This window comes from Leucoraja erinacea, chromosome 16 (assembly GCF_028641065.1).
Source record: "Leucoraja erinacea ecotype New England chromosome 16, Leri_hhj_1, whole genome shotgun sequence".
NCBI lineage: Eukaryota > Metazoa > Chordata > Chondrichthyes > Rajiformes > Rajidae > Leucoraja > Leucoraja erinaceus.
This window is the reverse complement of record NC_073392.1, coordinates 22,918,140-22,934,031: the sequence shown is the minus strand read 5'-3', so window position 1 is coordinate 22,934,031 and position 15,892 is coordinate 22,918,140. Positions and strand designations below refer to the sequence as shown.

The 15,892-nt window shown below is 42.5% G+C and overlaps 1 protein-coding gene across 3 annotated transcripts in view; it reads left to right on the top strand.

Annotated features, from left to right (window-relative positions):
- Nucleotides 1–15,892, top strand: part of ip6k1 (inositol hexakisphosphate kinase 1) — a 62,464-nt gene that overhangs the window by 21,920 nt on the left and 24,652 nt on the right. For 2 of the 3 annotated variants that reach the window (XM_055647844.1, XM_055647845.1), the window contains one exon: nt 11,839–12,043. The exons of the other annotated variant lie outside the window; for it this stretch is intronic. In XM_055647844.1, coding sequence (XP_055503819.1) covers nt 11,839–12,043 — 205 coding nt within the window. The remainder of the gene's footprint in view (nt 1–11,838; nt 12,044–15,892) is intronic. 3 annotated transcript variants of the gene reach the window in all.

The following is a 15,892-nucleotide window of genomic DNA, read 5'->3' as shown; positions in this document are numbered from 1 at the left end:
TTGCTTTTGTTGCTGGCATTTAGAGAGTAAAAGGAAATTAATGGGCATGCTAAAACTGATGCAGAACGTAGCACATTAAATATATGAAAATTAAAGAAATATCTCTTGATTGCCTTTGAGAAATGTATTAATTCGCTCAAATACAATCATTCTTTCATCTATAATGAAGGAAATATAAGATGAGTATCTACCTTATAATTTGTCACTTTTAGTCCAATTATCAATGTTGATAAATTGGCTTGTGTCCTATTCCAAGACCAATCTATCCTTTCAGAATTACACATACACTGGATGGTGTGAGTAGTCAAAAGAGAATGTTATTAATCATAAGAATAGCTTTCTTCCTATTTTCCTCTTCTTTGTTTCTTCCCCTTTCTCCCACCTGTTTGCTCTTCCCTCTTAAGGACTCTGCCACAGTTGCACGTGCGCGTGTTAATTTGGAAACTATATGTACAGTATTTATTTCCTAATTCCACCGGATTTGGTTAGTTTGTGTTGAATTCATTATCTTTGTCATATTTTCATTGGAAATGTCTGCATTTAGGACCATTTAATTGTATTGGTAATGATAATTTTGTATTAATACTGAAACTATTATTGCAACTGAGAGTCAGTTTAGCAACAACTTACATTTCTCATAATCAATAGTCTCAAGGTTCAGTTTACATTAAATTAAAATATCTGCATTTGCTGTAAATCTGAAACACAAGATGCTGGCAACAGATCTACAACCTGAAATGCTAGTTTTACACAATACTACTTGAAACAAAATGTTTCCAGTGTTTTCTGTTTATATTCACTTTACGTGTTAACCAGTCCTTGGCTGTTCCCATAGATCACTTTGGAGCAGCTGTTAAATGCCAAGACACTTAAATAATGTTGTCAGCGCAAAAAGTGTTTGAGCTGGTTATTATATGGCCTGAGTGAGCTGCAACAAATTCTCATGTGTCAATGTAGCCTTAATACAAATTGGATTACTTCTAAAGTGGTTACTGTAGTACTAATACTGTAATGTAGCAATAACCCCTGGGTTCAGATATCTGCATCATATAATGCTAAAATAAGACGTGCTGTCTTTATTTTAATAGCTTGACAGATTTAGTGATGTCATTTAAGAGCATTTGCACTGGTTAATAAGCCAAAGTATAGTGTTTGTGGCAATGATTCCTCCGGGGTTGGGGAGGAGGTGGGGTTATCTTTAATCTCATCTGAGTTAATGTTGGAGAGATAAATGCTTTTCCCCATGGCAGAGAGCAGGAAGAGCCCCCTGGAGTTACCATGGTCAGAACTGTTTCCTTTCTTGGAGATGGTCACGATTGCGGCATCTTTGGGTGTTCCCTTGAACACCCTCCTCCTCTTCCCTGATGTGGATGATGAGATTGCGGAAATACAACAATCCCCAAATAGTACAAAAACAATGCTAAGGAATTCAGCGGGTCAAGCAGCATCTGCAGAGGCAAAAGGTGTAGGTTGATGTTTCAAGATAAGGCCTTGCATCAGATCCTGATGCAGAATCTGGCCTGAAACGTCAATTTACTCCTCTTGCTTACACTTAAGCTGCTTGATCCACTGTGCTCCTCCAGCATTCTGTTTTTGTTTTAGATTCCAGCATCTGCAGTGTCTTTTACCTTCAGCTCCAAACGGTAAGCTATTCTAATTTGTTGAAATGGATCACAGTTCCTTCATGGCAAAATCTTGCCGTTCCGTGCTCTAACAGGCATGTTCAATTACTTTCATAACAGGAATCAAAGCAATTCAAGGAGGTTGATATTCTCATGTGTGTTTAGTTGTAGTCAATAAACACCAGCCATGCTTGAAATAATTATATTCTGAGAATGAGCAGTATAGAAAGGTCCTGTTTAAATAAGACTTTTGTAGTATCCAGTCAAGTCATTGTAACACTGGAAGAATATCAAAAGATGTTTGTCATAGTTAAACATCTCAATGTTAAACGGCTGCCTCCTATTACCTCAACAGTTTGCCGTAGCTTTTTTCGGTCTTATTTTTATTGATCTTATTAAATGAGAGTTTTTTTTGTCAGGGTGATTAAATTATTTCAACATGATAATTCTAATATATCTTTACCTAACTTGTGCCAAGTTCTATCTTTGTAATTCATACAAATTTGTGGAGAACTTGAAGATTGGGGGAAAAAAGAAATTTACGAACATTGTTAACCGTTAGCAACTGTTTCCTCCTTTAATATTAAAAAAACAAAAGTTTAGTTTAGAGATACAAAGTGGAAACAGGCCCTTTGGCCGATCAGCAGTCATCTGTGCACTAGTTCTACCTACAATAGGGACAATTTACTTAAGCCAATTACTCTACAAAACTGCACATCTTTGGGAAATGAGAGGAAACTGGAGCTCCCAGAGAAAACCCATGTGATCACAGGGTGAATGCACAAACTCCGTACGGACAGCACCCGTAATCAGGATTGAACCTGGGTCTCTGTTGCTGTAAGGCTGCAACTCTACCACTGCGCTACTGGGTTGCCCTTACAAGAATTAAAAATAATCAAATAAACATTTATTAAAAAATGGTGACATTGAAAGCTCATAAATCTCTAGCGGAGGTGATCACTCTGGCACATAATATTAAGGAAAATCAAGAGAGATTTTATGTACATTAAGGAAATGTACTGGCTTGCGAAGCAAAAAGGGCTGTTGAGCCAAAACCAAAGCGGCCAACGTCAGGCAACGCCATTGTAGTGGGAGACTCCATTGTGAAAGACACGGACAGGGGTTTCTGCGGCAACAGACGGGATTCAAGGATGGTGTGCTGCCTTCCTGGTGCCAGGATCCAGGATGTCATGGATAGAGTGCAGAAAATCCTCAAGGGCGAAGGTGAACAGTCGGTAGTGGTAGTGCATGTCGGCACAAGCGATGTTTGAAAGAACGGGATGAATATTCTGCAGCGTGACTTCAGAGAGCTGGGAAAAATGCTGAAAAGCAGGACCTCCAGGGTTGTTATCTCCGGTTTGCTTCCAGTTCCTCGTGCTGGCGAGAGCAGGAACAGGGAGATACGGGACCTGAATGTGTGGCTGAGGAACTGGTGCACGGGGCAAGGATTTAGATTCTTAGATCACTGGGATCTGTTTTGGAGTAAGGGGGAACTACAAAAGGGCCGGATTGCATCTTAACAGGTGGGGGACCAGCATTCTGGCAGGCAGGTTTGCCACTGCTCCACGGGTAGTTTTAAACTGAATAAGGGGGGTGGGGTGTCAAATGGGATAGTCGAGGATGGAGTTAAAGGGAAAGGGTTTCTTAAATGTGTGAGCGTAGAGACAGGGGTGTAAAATGAGGGTAGAAGCAATAGGTAGCAAGGTGAAAAGTAAGTGGCAGGCAGACAAATCCAGGGCAAAAATCAAAAAGGGCCACTTTTCACCATAATTGTATAAGGGGTAAGAGTGTTGTAAAAACAAGCCTGAAGGCTTTGTGTCTCGATGCAAGGAGCATTCGTAATAAGGTGGATGAGTTGAATGTGCAGATAGCTATTAATGACTATGATATAGTTGGGATCATGGAGACCTGGCTCCAGGGTGACCAAGGCTGGGAGCTGAACATTCAGGGATATTCAATGTTCAGGAGGGATAGACAGAAAGGAAACGGAGGTGTGGTAGCGTTGCTGGTTAGGGAGGAGATTAACGCAATAGAAAGGAAGGACATTAGCTTGGAGGATGTGGAATCGGTATGGGTAGAGCTGCGAAACACTAAGGGCAGAAAACGCTAGTGGGAGTTGTGTACAGGCCACCTAACAGTAGTAATGGAGTTGGGGATGGCATCAAACAGGAAATTAGAAATGCGTGCAACAAAGGTAAACCAGTTATAATGGGTGATTTCAATCTACGTATAGATTGGGTGAATCAAATTGGCAAGGGTGCTGAGAAAGAGGATTTCTTGGAATGTATGCGGGATAGTTTTCTAAACCAACATGTAGAGGAACCAACGAGAGAGCAGGCTATTCTAGACTGGGTATTGAGTAATGAGGAAGGGTTAGTTAGCAGTCTTGTTGTGCGTGGCCCCTTGGGCAAGAGTGACCATAATACGGTTGAGTTCTTCATTAGGATGGAGAGTGACATTGTTAATTCAGAAACAAGGGTCCTGATCTTAAAGAAAGGTAACTTTGAGGGTATGAGACGTGAATTGGCCAAGATAGACTGGCAATTGATTCTTAAAGGGTCGACGGTGGATATGCAATGGAAGGCATTTAAAGGCTGCATGGATGAGCTACAACAATTGTTCATCCCAGTTTGGCAAAAGAATAAATCTGGGAAGGTAGTGCATCCGTGGATAACAAGGGAAATCAGGGATAGTATCAAAACAAAAGATGAAGCGTACAAATTAGCCAGAAAAAGCAGCCTACCAGAGGACTGGGAGAAATTCAGAGTCCAGCAGAGGAGGACAAAGGGCTTAATTAGGAAAGGGAAAATAGATTATGAAAGAAAACTGGCAGGGAACAAAAAAACTGACTGCAAAAGATTTTATAGATATGTGAAGAGGAAAAGATTAGTTAAAACAAATGTAGGTCCCTTGCAGTCAGAAACAGGTGAATTGATCATGGGAAACAAGGACATGGCAGACAAATTGAATAACTACTTTGGTTCTGTCTTCACTAAGGAAGACATAAATAATCTGCCGGAAATAGCAGGGGACTGGGGGTCAAATGATATGGAGGAACTGAGTGAAATCCAGGTTAGCCGGGAAGTGGTGTTAGGTAAATTGAATGGATTAAAGGCTGATAAATCCCCAGGGCCAGATAGGCTGCATCCCAGAGTACTTAAGGAAGTAGCCCCAGAAATAGTGGATGCATTAGTGATAATTTTTCCAAACGCTTTAGATTCTGGAGTAGTTCCAGAGGATTGGAGGGTAGCTAATGTAACCCCATTTTTTTAAAAAGGGAGGGAGAGAGAAAACGGGGAATTACAGACCAGTTAGTCTAACGTCGGTAGTGGGGAAACTGCTAGAATCAGTTATTAAAGATGGGATAGCAGCACATTTGGAAAGTGGTGAAATCATTGGACAAAGTCAGTATGGATTTATGAAAGGTAAATCATGTCTGACGAATCTTATAGAATTTTTCGAGGATGTAACTAGTAGAGTGGATAAGGGAGAACCAGTGGATGTGTTATATCTTTACTTTCAGAAAGCTTTCGGCAAGGTCCCACAAGAGATTAGTATACAAACTTAAAGCACATGGTATTGGGGGTTTAGTATTGATGTGGATAGAGAACTGGCTGGCAGACAGGAAGCAACGAGTAGGAGTAAACGGGTCCTTTTCACAATGGCAGGCAGTGACTAGTGGGGTACCGCAAGGCTCAGTGCTGGAACCCCAGCTATTTACAATATATATTAATGATTTGGACGAGGGAATTGAATGCAATATCTCCAAGTTTGCGGATGACACGAAGCTGGGGGGCGGTGTTAGCTGTGAGGAGGATGCTAGGAGACTGTAAGGTGACTTGGATAGGCTGGGTGAGTGGGCAAATGCATGGCAGATGCAGTATAATGTGGATAAATGTGAGGTTATCCACTTCGGTGGCAAAAACAGGAAAGTAGTCTTTTATCTGAATGGTGGCCGATTAGGAAAAGGGGAGATGCAACGAGACCTGGGTGTCATGGTACACCAGTCATTGAAAGTAGGCATGCAGGTGCAGCAAGCAGTGAAGAAAGCGAATGGTATGTTAGCATTCATAGCAAAAGGATTTGAGTATAGGAGCAGAGAGGTTCTACTGCAGTTGTACAGGGTCTTGGTGAGACCACACCTGGAGTATTGCGTACAGTTTTGGTCTCCAAATCTGAGGATAGACATTCTTACCATAGAGGAAGTACAGAGAAGGTTCACCAGACTGATTCCTGGGATGTCAGGACTTTCATATGAAGAAAGACTGGATAGACTCGGCTTGTACTCGCTGGAATTTAGAAGATTGAGGGGGGATCTTATAGAAACGTACAAAATTCTTAAGGGGTTGGACAGGCTAGATGCAGGAAGATTGTTCCCGATGTTGGGGATGTCCAGAACAAGGGGTCACAGTTTAAGGATAAGGGGGAAATCTTTTAGGACCGAGATGAGGAAAACATTTTTCACACAGAGAGTGGTGAATCTCTGGAATTCTCTGCCACAGAAGGTAGTTGAGGCCAGTTCATTGGCTATATTTAAGAGGGACTTAGATGTGGCCCTTGTGGCTAAAGGGATCAGGGGGTATGGAGAGAAGGCAGGTACAGGATACTGAGTTGGATGATCAGCCATGATCATATTGAATGGCGGTGCAGCCTCGAAGGGCCGAATGGCCTACTCCTGCACCTATTTTCTATGTTTGTATGAAATAAGCTAACTAGAGAGAATAGGGCATCTCAGAAACCAAAGTAGTTGTCACTATGTGGAACTGCAGGGGATGGGCATGGTCTTCTAATGTAGTACATCTCTGTTTTTATTGTGGGGAAAGACCTTGGGGCAGTTAATGAAGATATCTTGAGATAGTGAAGGAGTTGCTCAACATCCGAAGGCGTATGAAGCTAGATAAATCTCCAGGTCTGAAGTGATGCACCGCGACACTGGGAAGCTTGGAAAGAAATTGCTGGTGCCCTGGTTGATATATATGAATCATCATTAGATGCAGGTGAATTTCCGGAAGACTGAGTGGCTATTGTTGTACCTCTATTTGAGGGCTGCAAGGAAAAGCCTGGGAACTTTAGACCAGTGAACCTAACATCTGTGGTAGGCAAGTTACTGGAGTGTGTTCTGAGGGATAAGATGTATATGCTTTTGGATAGGTAGGAGCTGATTAGGGATAGTCAGCATGGTTTTGTATGTGAACGATTGTGTCCAATGAATCTGACTGGAGGGCTGTGACTAGTGGTATGTCACAGAGATTGGTGCTGGCCCATGCTGTTTACAGTTTATGTCAAAGATTTGGATGAGAATGTAGACGGCATGATTGGTAAGCTTTGCAGATGACAATAATTTGGATTGGATTGTGGATAGCGAAGATGACAATAGACAATAGGTGCAGGAGTAGGCCTTTTGGCCCTTCAAGTTAGGACCGCCATTCACTGTGATCATGGCTGATCATCCCCAATCAGTACCCTGTTCCTGCCTTCTCATACCCCTTGACTCCGCTATCTTTAAGAGCTCTATCTAACGTTGGTTAGTAAAAATTACAGCAGGATCTACATCAATTGGATAAGACGGCTGAGGTATGCTTAATGGAGTTTAATATAGATAAATGTGAAGTGTTGGATTTTGGGAAGTCAAAGCAGGACAAGATATATGCAATGAATGGCAAGGCCCAAGGCAATGTTGTAGCGCAGAGAGATTTCGAGGAGGCACATAGTTCCCTGAAAGTGGCGTTAGAGGTAGATGGGGTAGTGAAGAAGGCTTTCAGTACATTGGCCTTCATCAGTCAGGTTATTGAGTATAGACGATTGGCACAAAATGCTGGAGAAACTCAGCGGAACAGGCAGCATCTCTGGATAGAAGGAATAGGTGATGTTTCGGGTTGAGATCTCCAGCATTTTGTGTTTCTTCGGTGTAAACCAGCATTTGCCGTTCCTACATATTGAGTATAGACGTTGGGACGTTATTTACAGTTGCGCAAGACGTTGGGGGGGCTGCATTTGGGGTTTGATCAGTTTGGGTCATCCTGCTTTAAGAAGGATAGAAGCTGGATCAAGTGCAATAAAGATCTATGAGGATGGTGCTTGGATTTGAGGGTTGAGCTATCAGGAGATATTAGGCACGCTAGGACTACGGACACTCCTCGACTTATGTAAACTTGCACTCGAGTAAACAATTCTGTATTCTGTCCCTAGTGGAATCAAGACAGATTGTAATTTCCACAACACTACGATCACTCGAGTTTATATCTGAGGTTCCTTGTGACTAAACGATTGCAAGACAGGCGGTAGAAACAAGCCGGCCATGACGGCAATGCTTACCTAGAAGACCACACGGCATAATAAGTGCCTCAATGATAAGATGGAACTCAAGGTGGCAATGGTGGCGGTGCTTGCCCAGAAGGTAGCATGCTGCAGAAGTGCTCCAACAATGAGACGGCACTCAAGTTTACAAGTAACTGCATTCCCCGTAAGATGCAAAGTGCTGGAGTAACTCAGCAGGTCAGGCAACATCTCAGGAGGACACGGAGGTTACTCCAGCACTTTATGATTTAATTTTTATAGGCAGCTGCCACTCCAGGAGTTTAAGTTGCTGGGAGAGTGATAAAGACTGGTCACTGTCCCATTATTAGCCGCCCTAAGCACAGTTTTAACACTTCTGATTTATTAACGCGGTGTGAAAGAAGGGGAGTTTGCTCTCCATCAATTTGGGAACAAGCAAAACAAAAGATGACCCATTTGTGGCAAGGTTTTGAGTTATTAGCTGTTGCTGAGTCATAGCTGGATGCTGCTGAGATGGCGAGCTTTAGACTAGCAGTATTGACTTGCAGTTTGAGCGAGAAGTGAGACAAGAACCCCATTGATTGTGATAAATTGGTTAGCTGGCACTGTTGTCAAATTAGGATCACAAACCATTTAAAACCACCCCGGTCAGTGGACAGTTCTACAAAGAAATAGCAGATATGACATTTCAAAACAAAGAATGCACAGTGATGTAGTAACTCAGTGGGTCGGGCAGCATCCCTTGAGAACATGGATAGGTGATGTTTCGGGTCGAGCCCCTTCTTCAGATCTCTGAATTAATTTGGGCAAGGGATGGAAATCAACACAGTTGCTGCTACGTTGCTAGTAGTGCCTGTGGAAAATGAACCTTCAGCGTGCAATTCTGGAACTAATGTGTAATTACCCCAATTGAACTATGCATACTGCTCGTAAATTGTGAACTTGTAGATATGGAACTGAAGGGCTGATCACTGAAGGCACAGAACATCTCTCCGATTTGCATAAGTAAATTAACACTTGTACAATAGTACTCTACGCGATTCCGGCTTGTGTAAAATCTGAATTGCATTAGGGTTTATGGAATGTTGGGGAAATGGATAAGGTGAATGTACAGTCGTTTACCCAGAGGAATCGAGAATTAGAGGACATAGGTTTAAGGTGAGACTTGTTGAGAACCTGAGGAGCGACTATTTCCACCCAGACGGTGTTGGGTGTATTGAACAAACTGCCAAAGGAGGTAGTTTAGGCAGGTACTATAATAACATTTAAAAGATATTTGTATACATACCTGGATATGAAAAGTTTAGACGGATATATTCCAAATGCAAGCAGGTGAGACTAGTGTAGATGGGAAATCGTGGTAGCCATGGGCAAGCTGGGCCAAAGGGCCTGTTTCTGTGTCGTATGACTCTATGACCTAAAGTAGCTGTTTATGTCACTAATTTTATGAGTTGCCTGGATGAATATCACGACCTCTTCAGACCAGATCTGCCTGTGACTACTGAAGCCTTGTATATACAATGATATTTCTTATTGTGCTTGGGGCTGATTATTAATAAAACTGTAATTCTTCAAATCATGCAGCTATCCATGACTGTCAGGTAAGGCCCTAACCATTATCAGCTAATGCCTGGTTAGTTCATGCCACATATTGCTTTGCAATACCCAGTAACAGTGAGGCCTTCCTGAGGTGCTGCGTGGCAGAGGCTTTTCCGAGGTGCCTTGGAACTGAGAACCCAGCTGAAGGCTCAGCGGGCTGAGGAACCGGGAACTCTCCCGGAAATCCCGAAGGATTGACAGGCTGCGGAATTGGGAACACGCCCGGAGAACCTGAAAGATCGGCGGACCAGGGAACCAGGAACCCGTCCGGAGACCCCGAAGGCTTGTGCTGCGGAACCGGAGAGGGAGTCGCTGGAGACATGGAACACTGGGAGCAAGAGCTGGTAGGAGGGTGAACCAGGGTCATACTTCCAGCACTTTTGACGTTGGATGCTGGAGGCGGCCCCGGGATACACAGTTGGTCAGGTGAGGAGAGAGACGTCTGTTCGCGGTCTGATCCAGTTGAAGACGGGAAGGCTGTGGCTTACCTGGATCGGGAACTGCTTCAGTAGACTGAACACACAAGGGCGGATCGGACTTTGGAAATGGCCTCAAAACATGGCAACGTTTACATGTATAAATATGCAAGAAGAATTTAACTCTGCAGTTGCACACGTGAGATATAAAGCACCATTAAATCTTCTCTCCTTGACATTTAAAAGCAGATTCATTCAATATCCTCTGCAAAATCTATCATTAAAATTGGTTAGCCATGTATGCACTACAGCAGGATATTTCCTTAAAGTTTTTCCATTTAAAAAAAAATGCAAATCTGTGTGATAACGTAATGTACCTTGTCTGAGAGAGTGCAGCTGTGATGACACACAAGCTCAATGTCATCCAGGCAACGCAACCTGTTTGACCCCCCCCCCCCCCCCCCCCCCCCCCCCATGTGCCATTCTATTCATTCACATTCTCCATGCTGATCAGCCATATTTGCTGTTTATGGCAAACACATAATGCACCATAGTCATTCACCAAGGGTACTTTGACAGCTCTCAATTTGTGACTTTGGGTGCCATGAAAGGCAAGAGCTACAATTACACAGCTATTACTAACTTATGATACGATAGAACTTTATTTATCTCGGGTACGAAATTGATCTGCCAACAGTCATAAAACCAAAATACATGAAACAAGAAATTAAAGTGATGAGTGGGAAGGATTGGGGAAAGAGGGAGGGAGGGGGCGGGAAGTCAGCCTCAGTCACCGTCTACTTCACGACAGAAGGGGGAGGAGTTGTACAGTTTGATAGCCACATGGAAGAAGGATCCCCTCTGGCGTTCTGTCCTTCATCTTGGTGGAACCAGTCTGTTGCTGAAGGTACTCCTCAGGTTGACCAATGTGTCATGGAGGGGGTGAGCTGCATTGTCCAGGATGTTCTTCAGTTTGAGGAGCATCCCCCCTCCAAGACCACCTTCCATGAATGCCCCAGAATGGAGCCAGCCTTCCTGATGAGTTTCCTGATCCTATTCCCGTCCCCAGCCTTCGCCCCGCTGCCCTGGCACATGGCAGCGAAGAAGATGGCACTGGTAGAACATCTGCAGCAACTTACTGCAGACATAGAAGGAAGGGAGCCGTCTCAAAAAGTTCAGCCGGCTCTGTCCCTTCTTGTACAGGGCCTCAGCGTTCCTGGATCGGTCCAGTTTACTTTCCAGGTACACTCCAAGGTATTTGTACTCCCTGGTAAACTGCACATCCACACCATTGTTGGAGACGGGTGTTCCTCTCCTCCTAAAGTCCACCACTAACTCCTCGAGTTTCCCTCTAAGACGTCACTCAATCAAAACCATGTCCTTGCCTGCAATGTCTGCATTCCATGAGAATATATAGTATTAAATCAAATGACCTCAAACTTCTGTAATTTATTAATATTACACTTTTTTCACCAATCACCCAGTTTGGACAGGTAAGAACATTTTTTTTAATTGTGGACCAGCTTAGAAAGCTTTGGTAATCTAGGGAGCAATCTTTGAAGCACCTTGTATTTTATATTATGAACACTGACCATGTACCCAGCACTCATTATAGATTTCCCTCATTAATCAAACAGGGAAAGATAGCTGCTTGTAAGCTTAAGAGGGAGGCAAAGCGTGCAGCGTCACACTGATTGTCCATTTCAGTTTTCAGTGCTGATTGGCCTATTAAGTGTTTAATAACATTTTTCTTTTCAAATTTCTGTGATTACTATTTGTGATTTTATTTAATAGTGGGGAACATCTGATGCTACAAATACATGCATGTACTTACTTTGCAATAGCTTTCTCAAGCAAATTGGGAGACAACATTCACTCAAAGCCAATTTGCTAGTCTCGTAAATACCAATGTTCTTCCTGTCCAGGTGTTGTGTCAGTATGTTTCGAAGGAGGTCGTGATGGTTACATTAACTTAGTCGCATACCCATACGAGGAAAGTGAAACTTTGGAGCAGGAAGAGGTTCAAGAAAGAGAACAGCCCCGCAGGAAGCATTCCCGGAGAAGCCTTTACCGGTCAGCTAGTAGCAGTGAGCATCTGATCCAGATAGCGAATTCTGACTCCACAGAGAGGTAGGTGGAGTGCTTTCAGGATGTTTATGGGTATGCTTCTTTGTGGATTGTGTCAGTAATCTCATAAAGAGCCACAATTCCATCAAAAGGTTTGCTCAGAATACTCCTGAGGCAAGCTATAGTTTGTAGACCCAGAACTATACATATTATTTTCCTATGGGGCAAGTTCCTGGTCTCAGTTATACCACTATAGATTTGTCATGGAGCGATACAGAATCTGTGGGACTCGCTGACTGAAAAATACATTAAATTACATAGCAGTGACAAGTACTTAAGAATCCTCAAAGGTATGTTCCATTGACAAATAAAGACTTCATAAGAAGAACAGATTGCTGAGCAAACAACAAATCGGGGGGGAAAAAGCATACAAAGTTGAAGATTAGTGGTATGCCAAAATAATGGGAACATTTTAAACATCAGCAAAATATGACCAAGAATAATAAACAGGATGAAAATAGATAATGAAACTTGCACAAAATGCAAAAATCAATAAGAGCATCCACAAGTGTATAAAAAGAGTAGATATGGCAAATGTTAGTCCCTTAGAGCAGGGGTCTCCAAACCTTTTAGCATGAGGGCCACATTATATATTTGGCACATTTTTGTGAGCCGTAGGAAAAAATAAAGACAATAGATGCAGGAGTAGGCCATTCGGCCCATCGAGCCAGCACCATCATTCACTGTGATCATGACTGATCATCCACAATCAGTACCCCGTTCCTGCCTTCTCCCCATATCCCCTGAATCCGCTATCTTTAAGAGAATTCCACAGATTCAAAACCCTCTGTGTGAAAAAGATTTTCCTCATCTACGTTCTAAATGGCTTAACTCTTATTCTTAAACTGTGGCCTCTGGTTCTGGACTCCCTCAACATTGGGAACATGTTTCCTGCTTCTAGCGTGTCCAAACCCTTAATAATCTTATATGTTTCAATAAGGTTCCCTCTCATCCTTCTAAATTCCAGAGTATACAAGCACAGCCATTCCATTCTATCAACATACGACATTCCCGCCATCCCGGGAATTAACCTTGTGAACCTGCGCTGCACTCCCTCAATAGCAAGAATGTCCTTCCTCAAATTTGGAGACCAAAACTGCACACAATACTCCAGGTGTGGTCGCACTAGGGCCCTGTATAACTATAGAAGGAAAGAAATGTCAGTTTTGCTATAGGGACTCGAATATTCCAGTTCCGATGATGGGTAGTGAATAGACAAGGAAGCTGATGGCGTCCGTGGGCTTGGAATGGACTTTGGCCACTCGCGTTTTCTCTGAATCGGAGATAGAGACGGCGAGAAAGCAAAGGGAATATTTGTGGCTTGAGCAGAGGAAAGTGGGAGCTGGTTGGAAGCTGGCAGTGAGGGAGATGAAGCATTAAAGCGGTGAACGAGGGCAGGAAGCAGCACCGTTACAGACATGATGTACCTGAGAGAGAGGTGAGGGAAGGGTCTGGCGGCGACTGAGACAGGAATGATCTATGTATTCTACAGGGAGAGAGACCGAGCCTGAGCACAACGGGCTCCCACCTGGAACTGGGAATTCGGTTTGAATCCATTCCTCCAAAGATCCGTTCCGAAGAAAACAAAACTCTTGTGTGGAGAACAAATGCTGCAAACACGCTACAAATTCTCTGAGTCGCCAGACTTTAGGACCCGGGGGAGCCCAGTGCTAAGAGTTTGCTGCGGGCCGGATAAAATCTCATGGCGGGCTGGATGTGGCCTGCGGGCCATAGTTTGGAGATCTTTGCCTTAAAGGATGAGGTTAGAGAATTAAAGGGAAATATTGACTATCATGGTGGAAGTGTCTCAATAATAGAAGAAGAAAACTAATGGAACTAAAAGTAGACCTGTTCCTTGGACTTGACTGCCTACATCCAAGACTGTTGAAAGGATTAGATAAAGCAGAGTGCTAGCTTACTCTCTATTTTCATCCTGTTTGTTATTTTTGGTTATCTTTTGCTGGTGTCAAAAATGTTCCCATTATTTTAGCCTGTCACTAATCTTCAATATTGTATGCTTTAAGTTCCAATTTGTTGTTTCCTTAGAAATCGAGATTATCCTTCTTGTGGACTCTTTGTTTCTCAATGGAATATATAATTGAGGATTAACATTTACTGTTTGCTGCTGCTTATCTAACAATGTATTTTTTCAATCATCTTTAGCCACTGAGTGGCTTTTCATACTGCATACCTCTTCATTGCCTACATTACAATTTAAACTGCATTAACGCCCAACTTGAACGAGATTTGAGTTGTTATTTTAAGTAATTTTTTAGTAAAGATAATTTCACCTCTATTGTGAGAAAAGTTTGTCTTGTTTCTCAGAACCAGGTTTTGTAAAGGCTGCTATCATAATACCAATGTGCTGTACTTGGGTTCTGGATTTTTATTAAGTGTAATCTGAAAACCTTTAAGAACGAAGCATATGAAAAGCTTTAAGAATTAACGATGGCAGTGTTTGATTTATTTGATTTGAGGACTGGATGAAACTTGCAGCCCAACCTCTCTTTAAATCACCAGAACTGGTGTGACCCTCCAAGATGATAACAAAGCACTCAATCCTGATTGCAGGAGCATATTCTCTGTCCATTATTGGAATAGGTGTTCTGTCTTGGTTTGCATGATAGTTCCAGCTGGAAGAGAGTGCTGAGAAGATTTAAGGGGATATTGCCAGGACTTGAGAGAGAATATTCACGTCTTCCAGGGATGCTGCCTGACTGGCTGAGTTATTCCACCACTGATTTGTTTTTTAAAGCATGGAATACAGCAACCCTTTCCATGGAATGACCAGGTTATGGCATTAATTGGAAAGTCACGTCCACCAAACCCATTGAAGAAAAAAATCCTTGATTTTAATGGAATGAGACTGTGAAATACGCCCACGAAATCAGGACAAGAAACCAATGCTTTAATTGGCACAACCATACTGTCAACCTCTACTTTTAAATTTTAGCTGCAAAAAATGTTGTACAAAATAGTGATGTGAGAACCTAGGCGAATGGTAATTTAAAAGTGTGGCTGTGAAACTTTTCCCAAGACCAGATAATTGGATTGATATTAGGGAAAGTAGTGGGCAACAGTTTGTGTAAGTAATATGTGTCTATGAGCATAGAAGTTGACAAGTCATGTTACAGTTATTTGCAGCCTGAAGAAGGGTCTCGACCCTATACGCCATCTATTCCTTTTCTCCAGAGATGCTGTCTGACCCACTCAGTAACTCCAGCTTTTTGTGTCTTGCATATTTAAAATGTTGGTGAGGCCGCATTTAGAGTATTGTGTTCAGTTCTCGGCACTGTTATGGGAAAGAGATTATCAAGCATGTTGCCAGGACCTGAGGGCCTGAGCTATAGGTAGAGGTTGAGCAGGCTTGGACTCTATTCCTTAGAGCGCAGGAGGATGAGGGGTAATCACATAGAGGTGTACAAAATCATGAGAGGAATAGATCGGGTAGACACACAGTCTCTTGCCCAGAGAGCCCAAAAATTGAGAACCAAGGAACATTGGTTTAAGGTAGAGGGGGAACGATTTAATGGAACCTGAGGGGTAACTTTTTCCACACAGAGGTGGGTGTATGGAACGAGCTGGCAGAAGACGTAGCTGAGGCAGGTAATAATAATAATAATAATAATAATAATAATAATAATAATAAGCTTTATTGTCATTGTACTTAGAAATACAACAAAATTAGGAGAGCTACTCCTGATCAGGGCAACCCAAACAAGTCCAAACAAGACAAAAACACATCCAATACATTCAATACATTATTTAACTGCTTAAAATAGTAGATAAATTATAATTATCACACCTAGATAGAACATTGCACTGGGAGAATATCACACTTTGATATTTAAT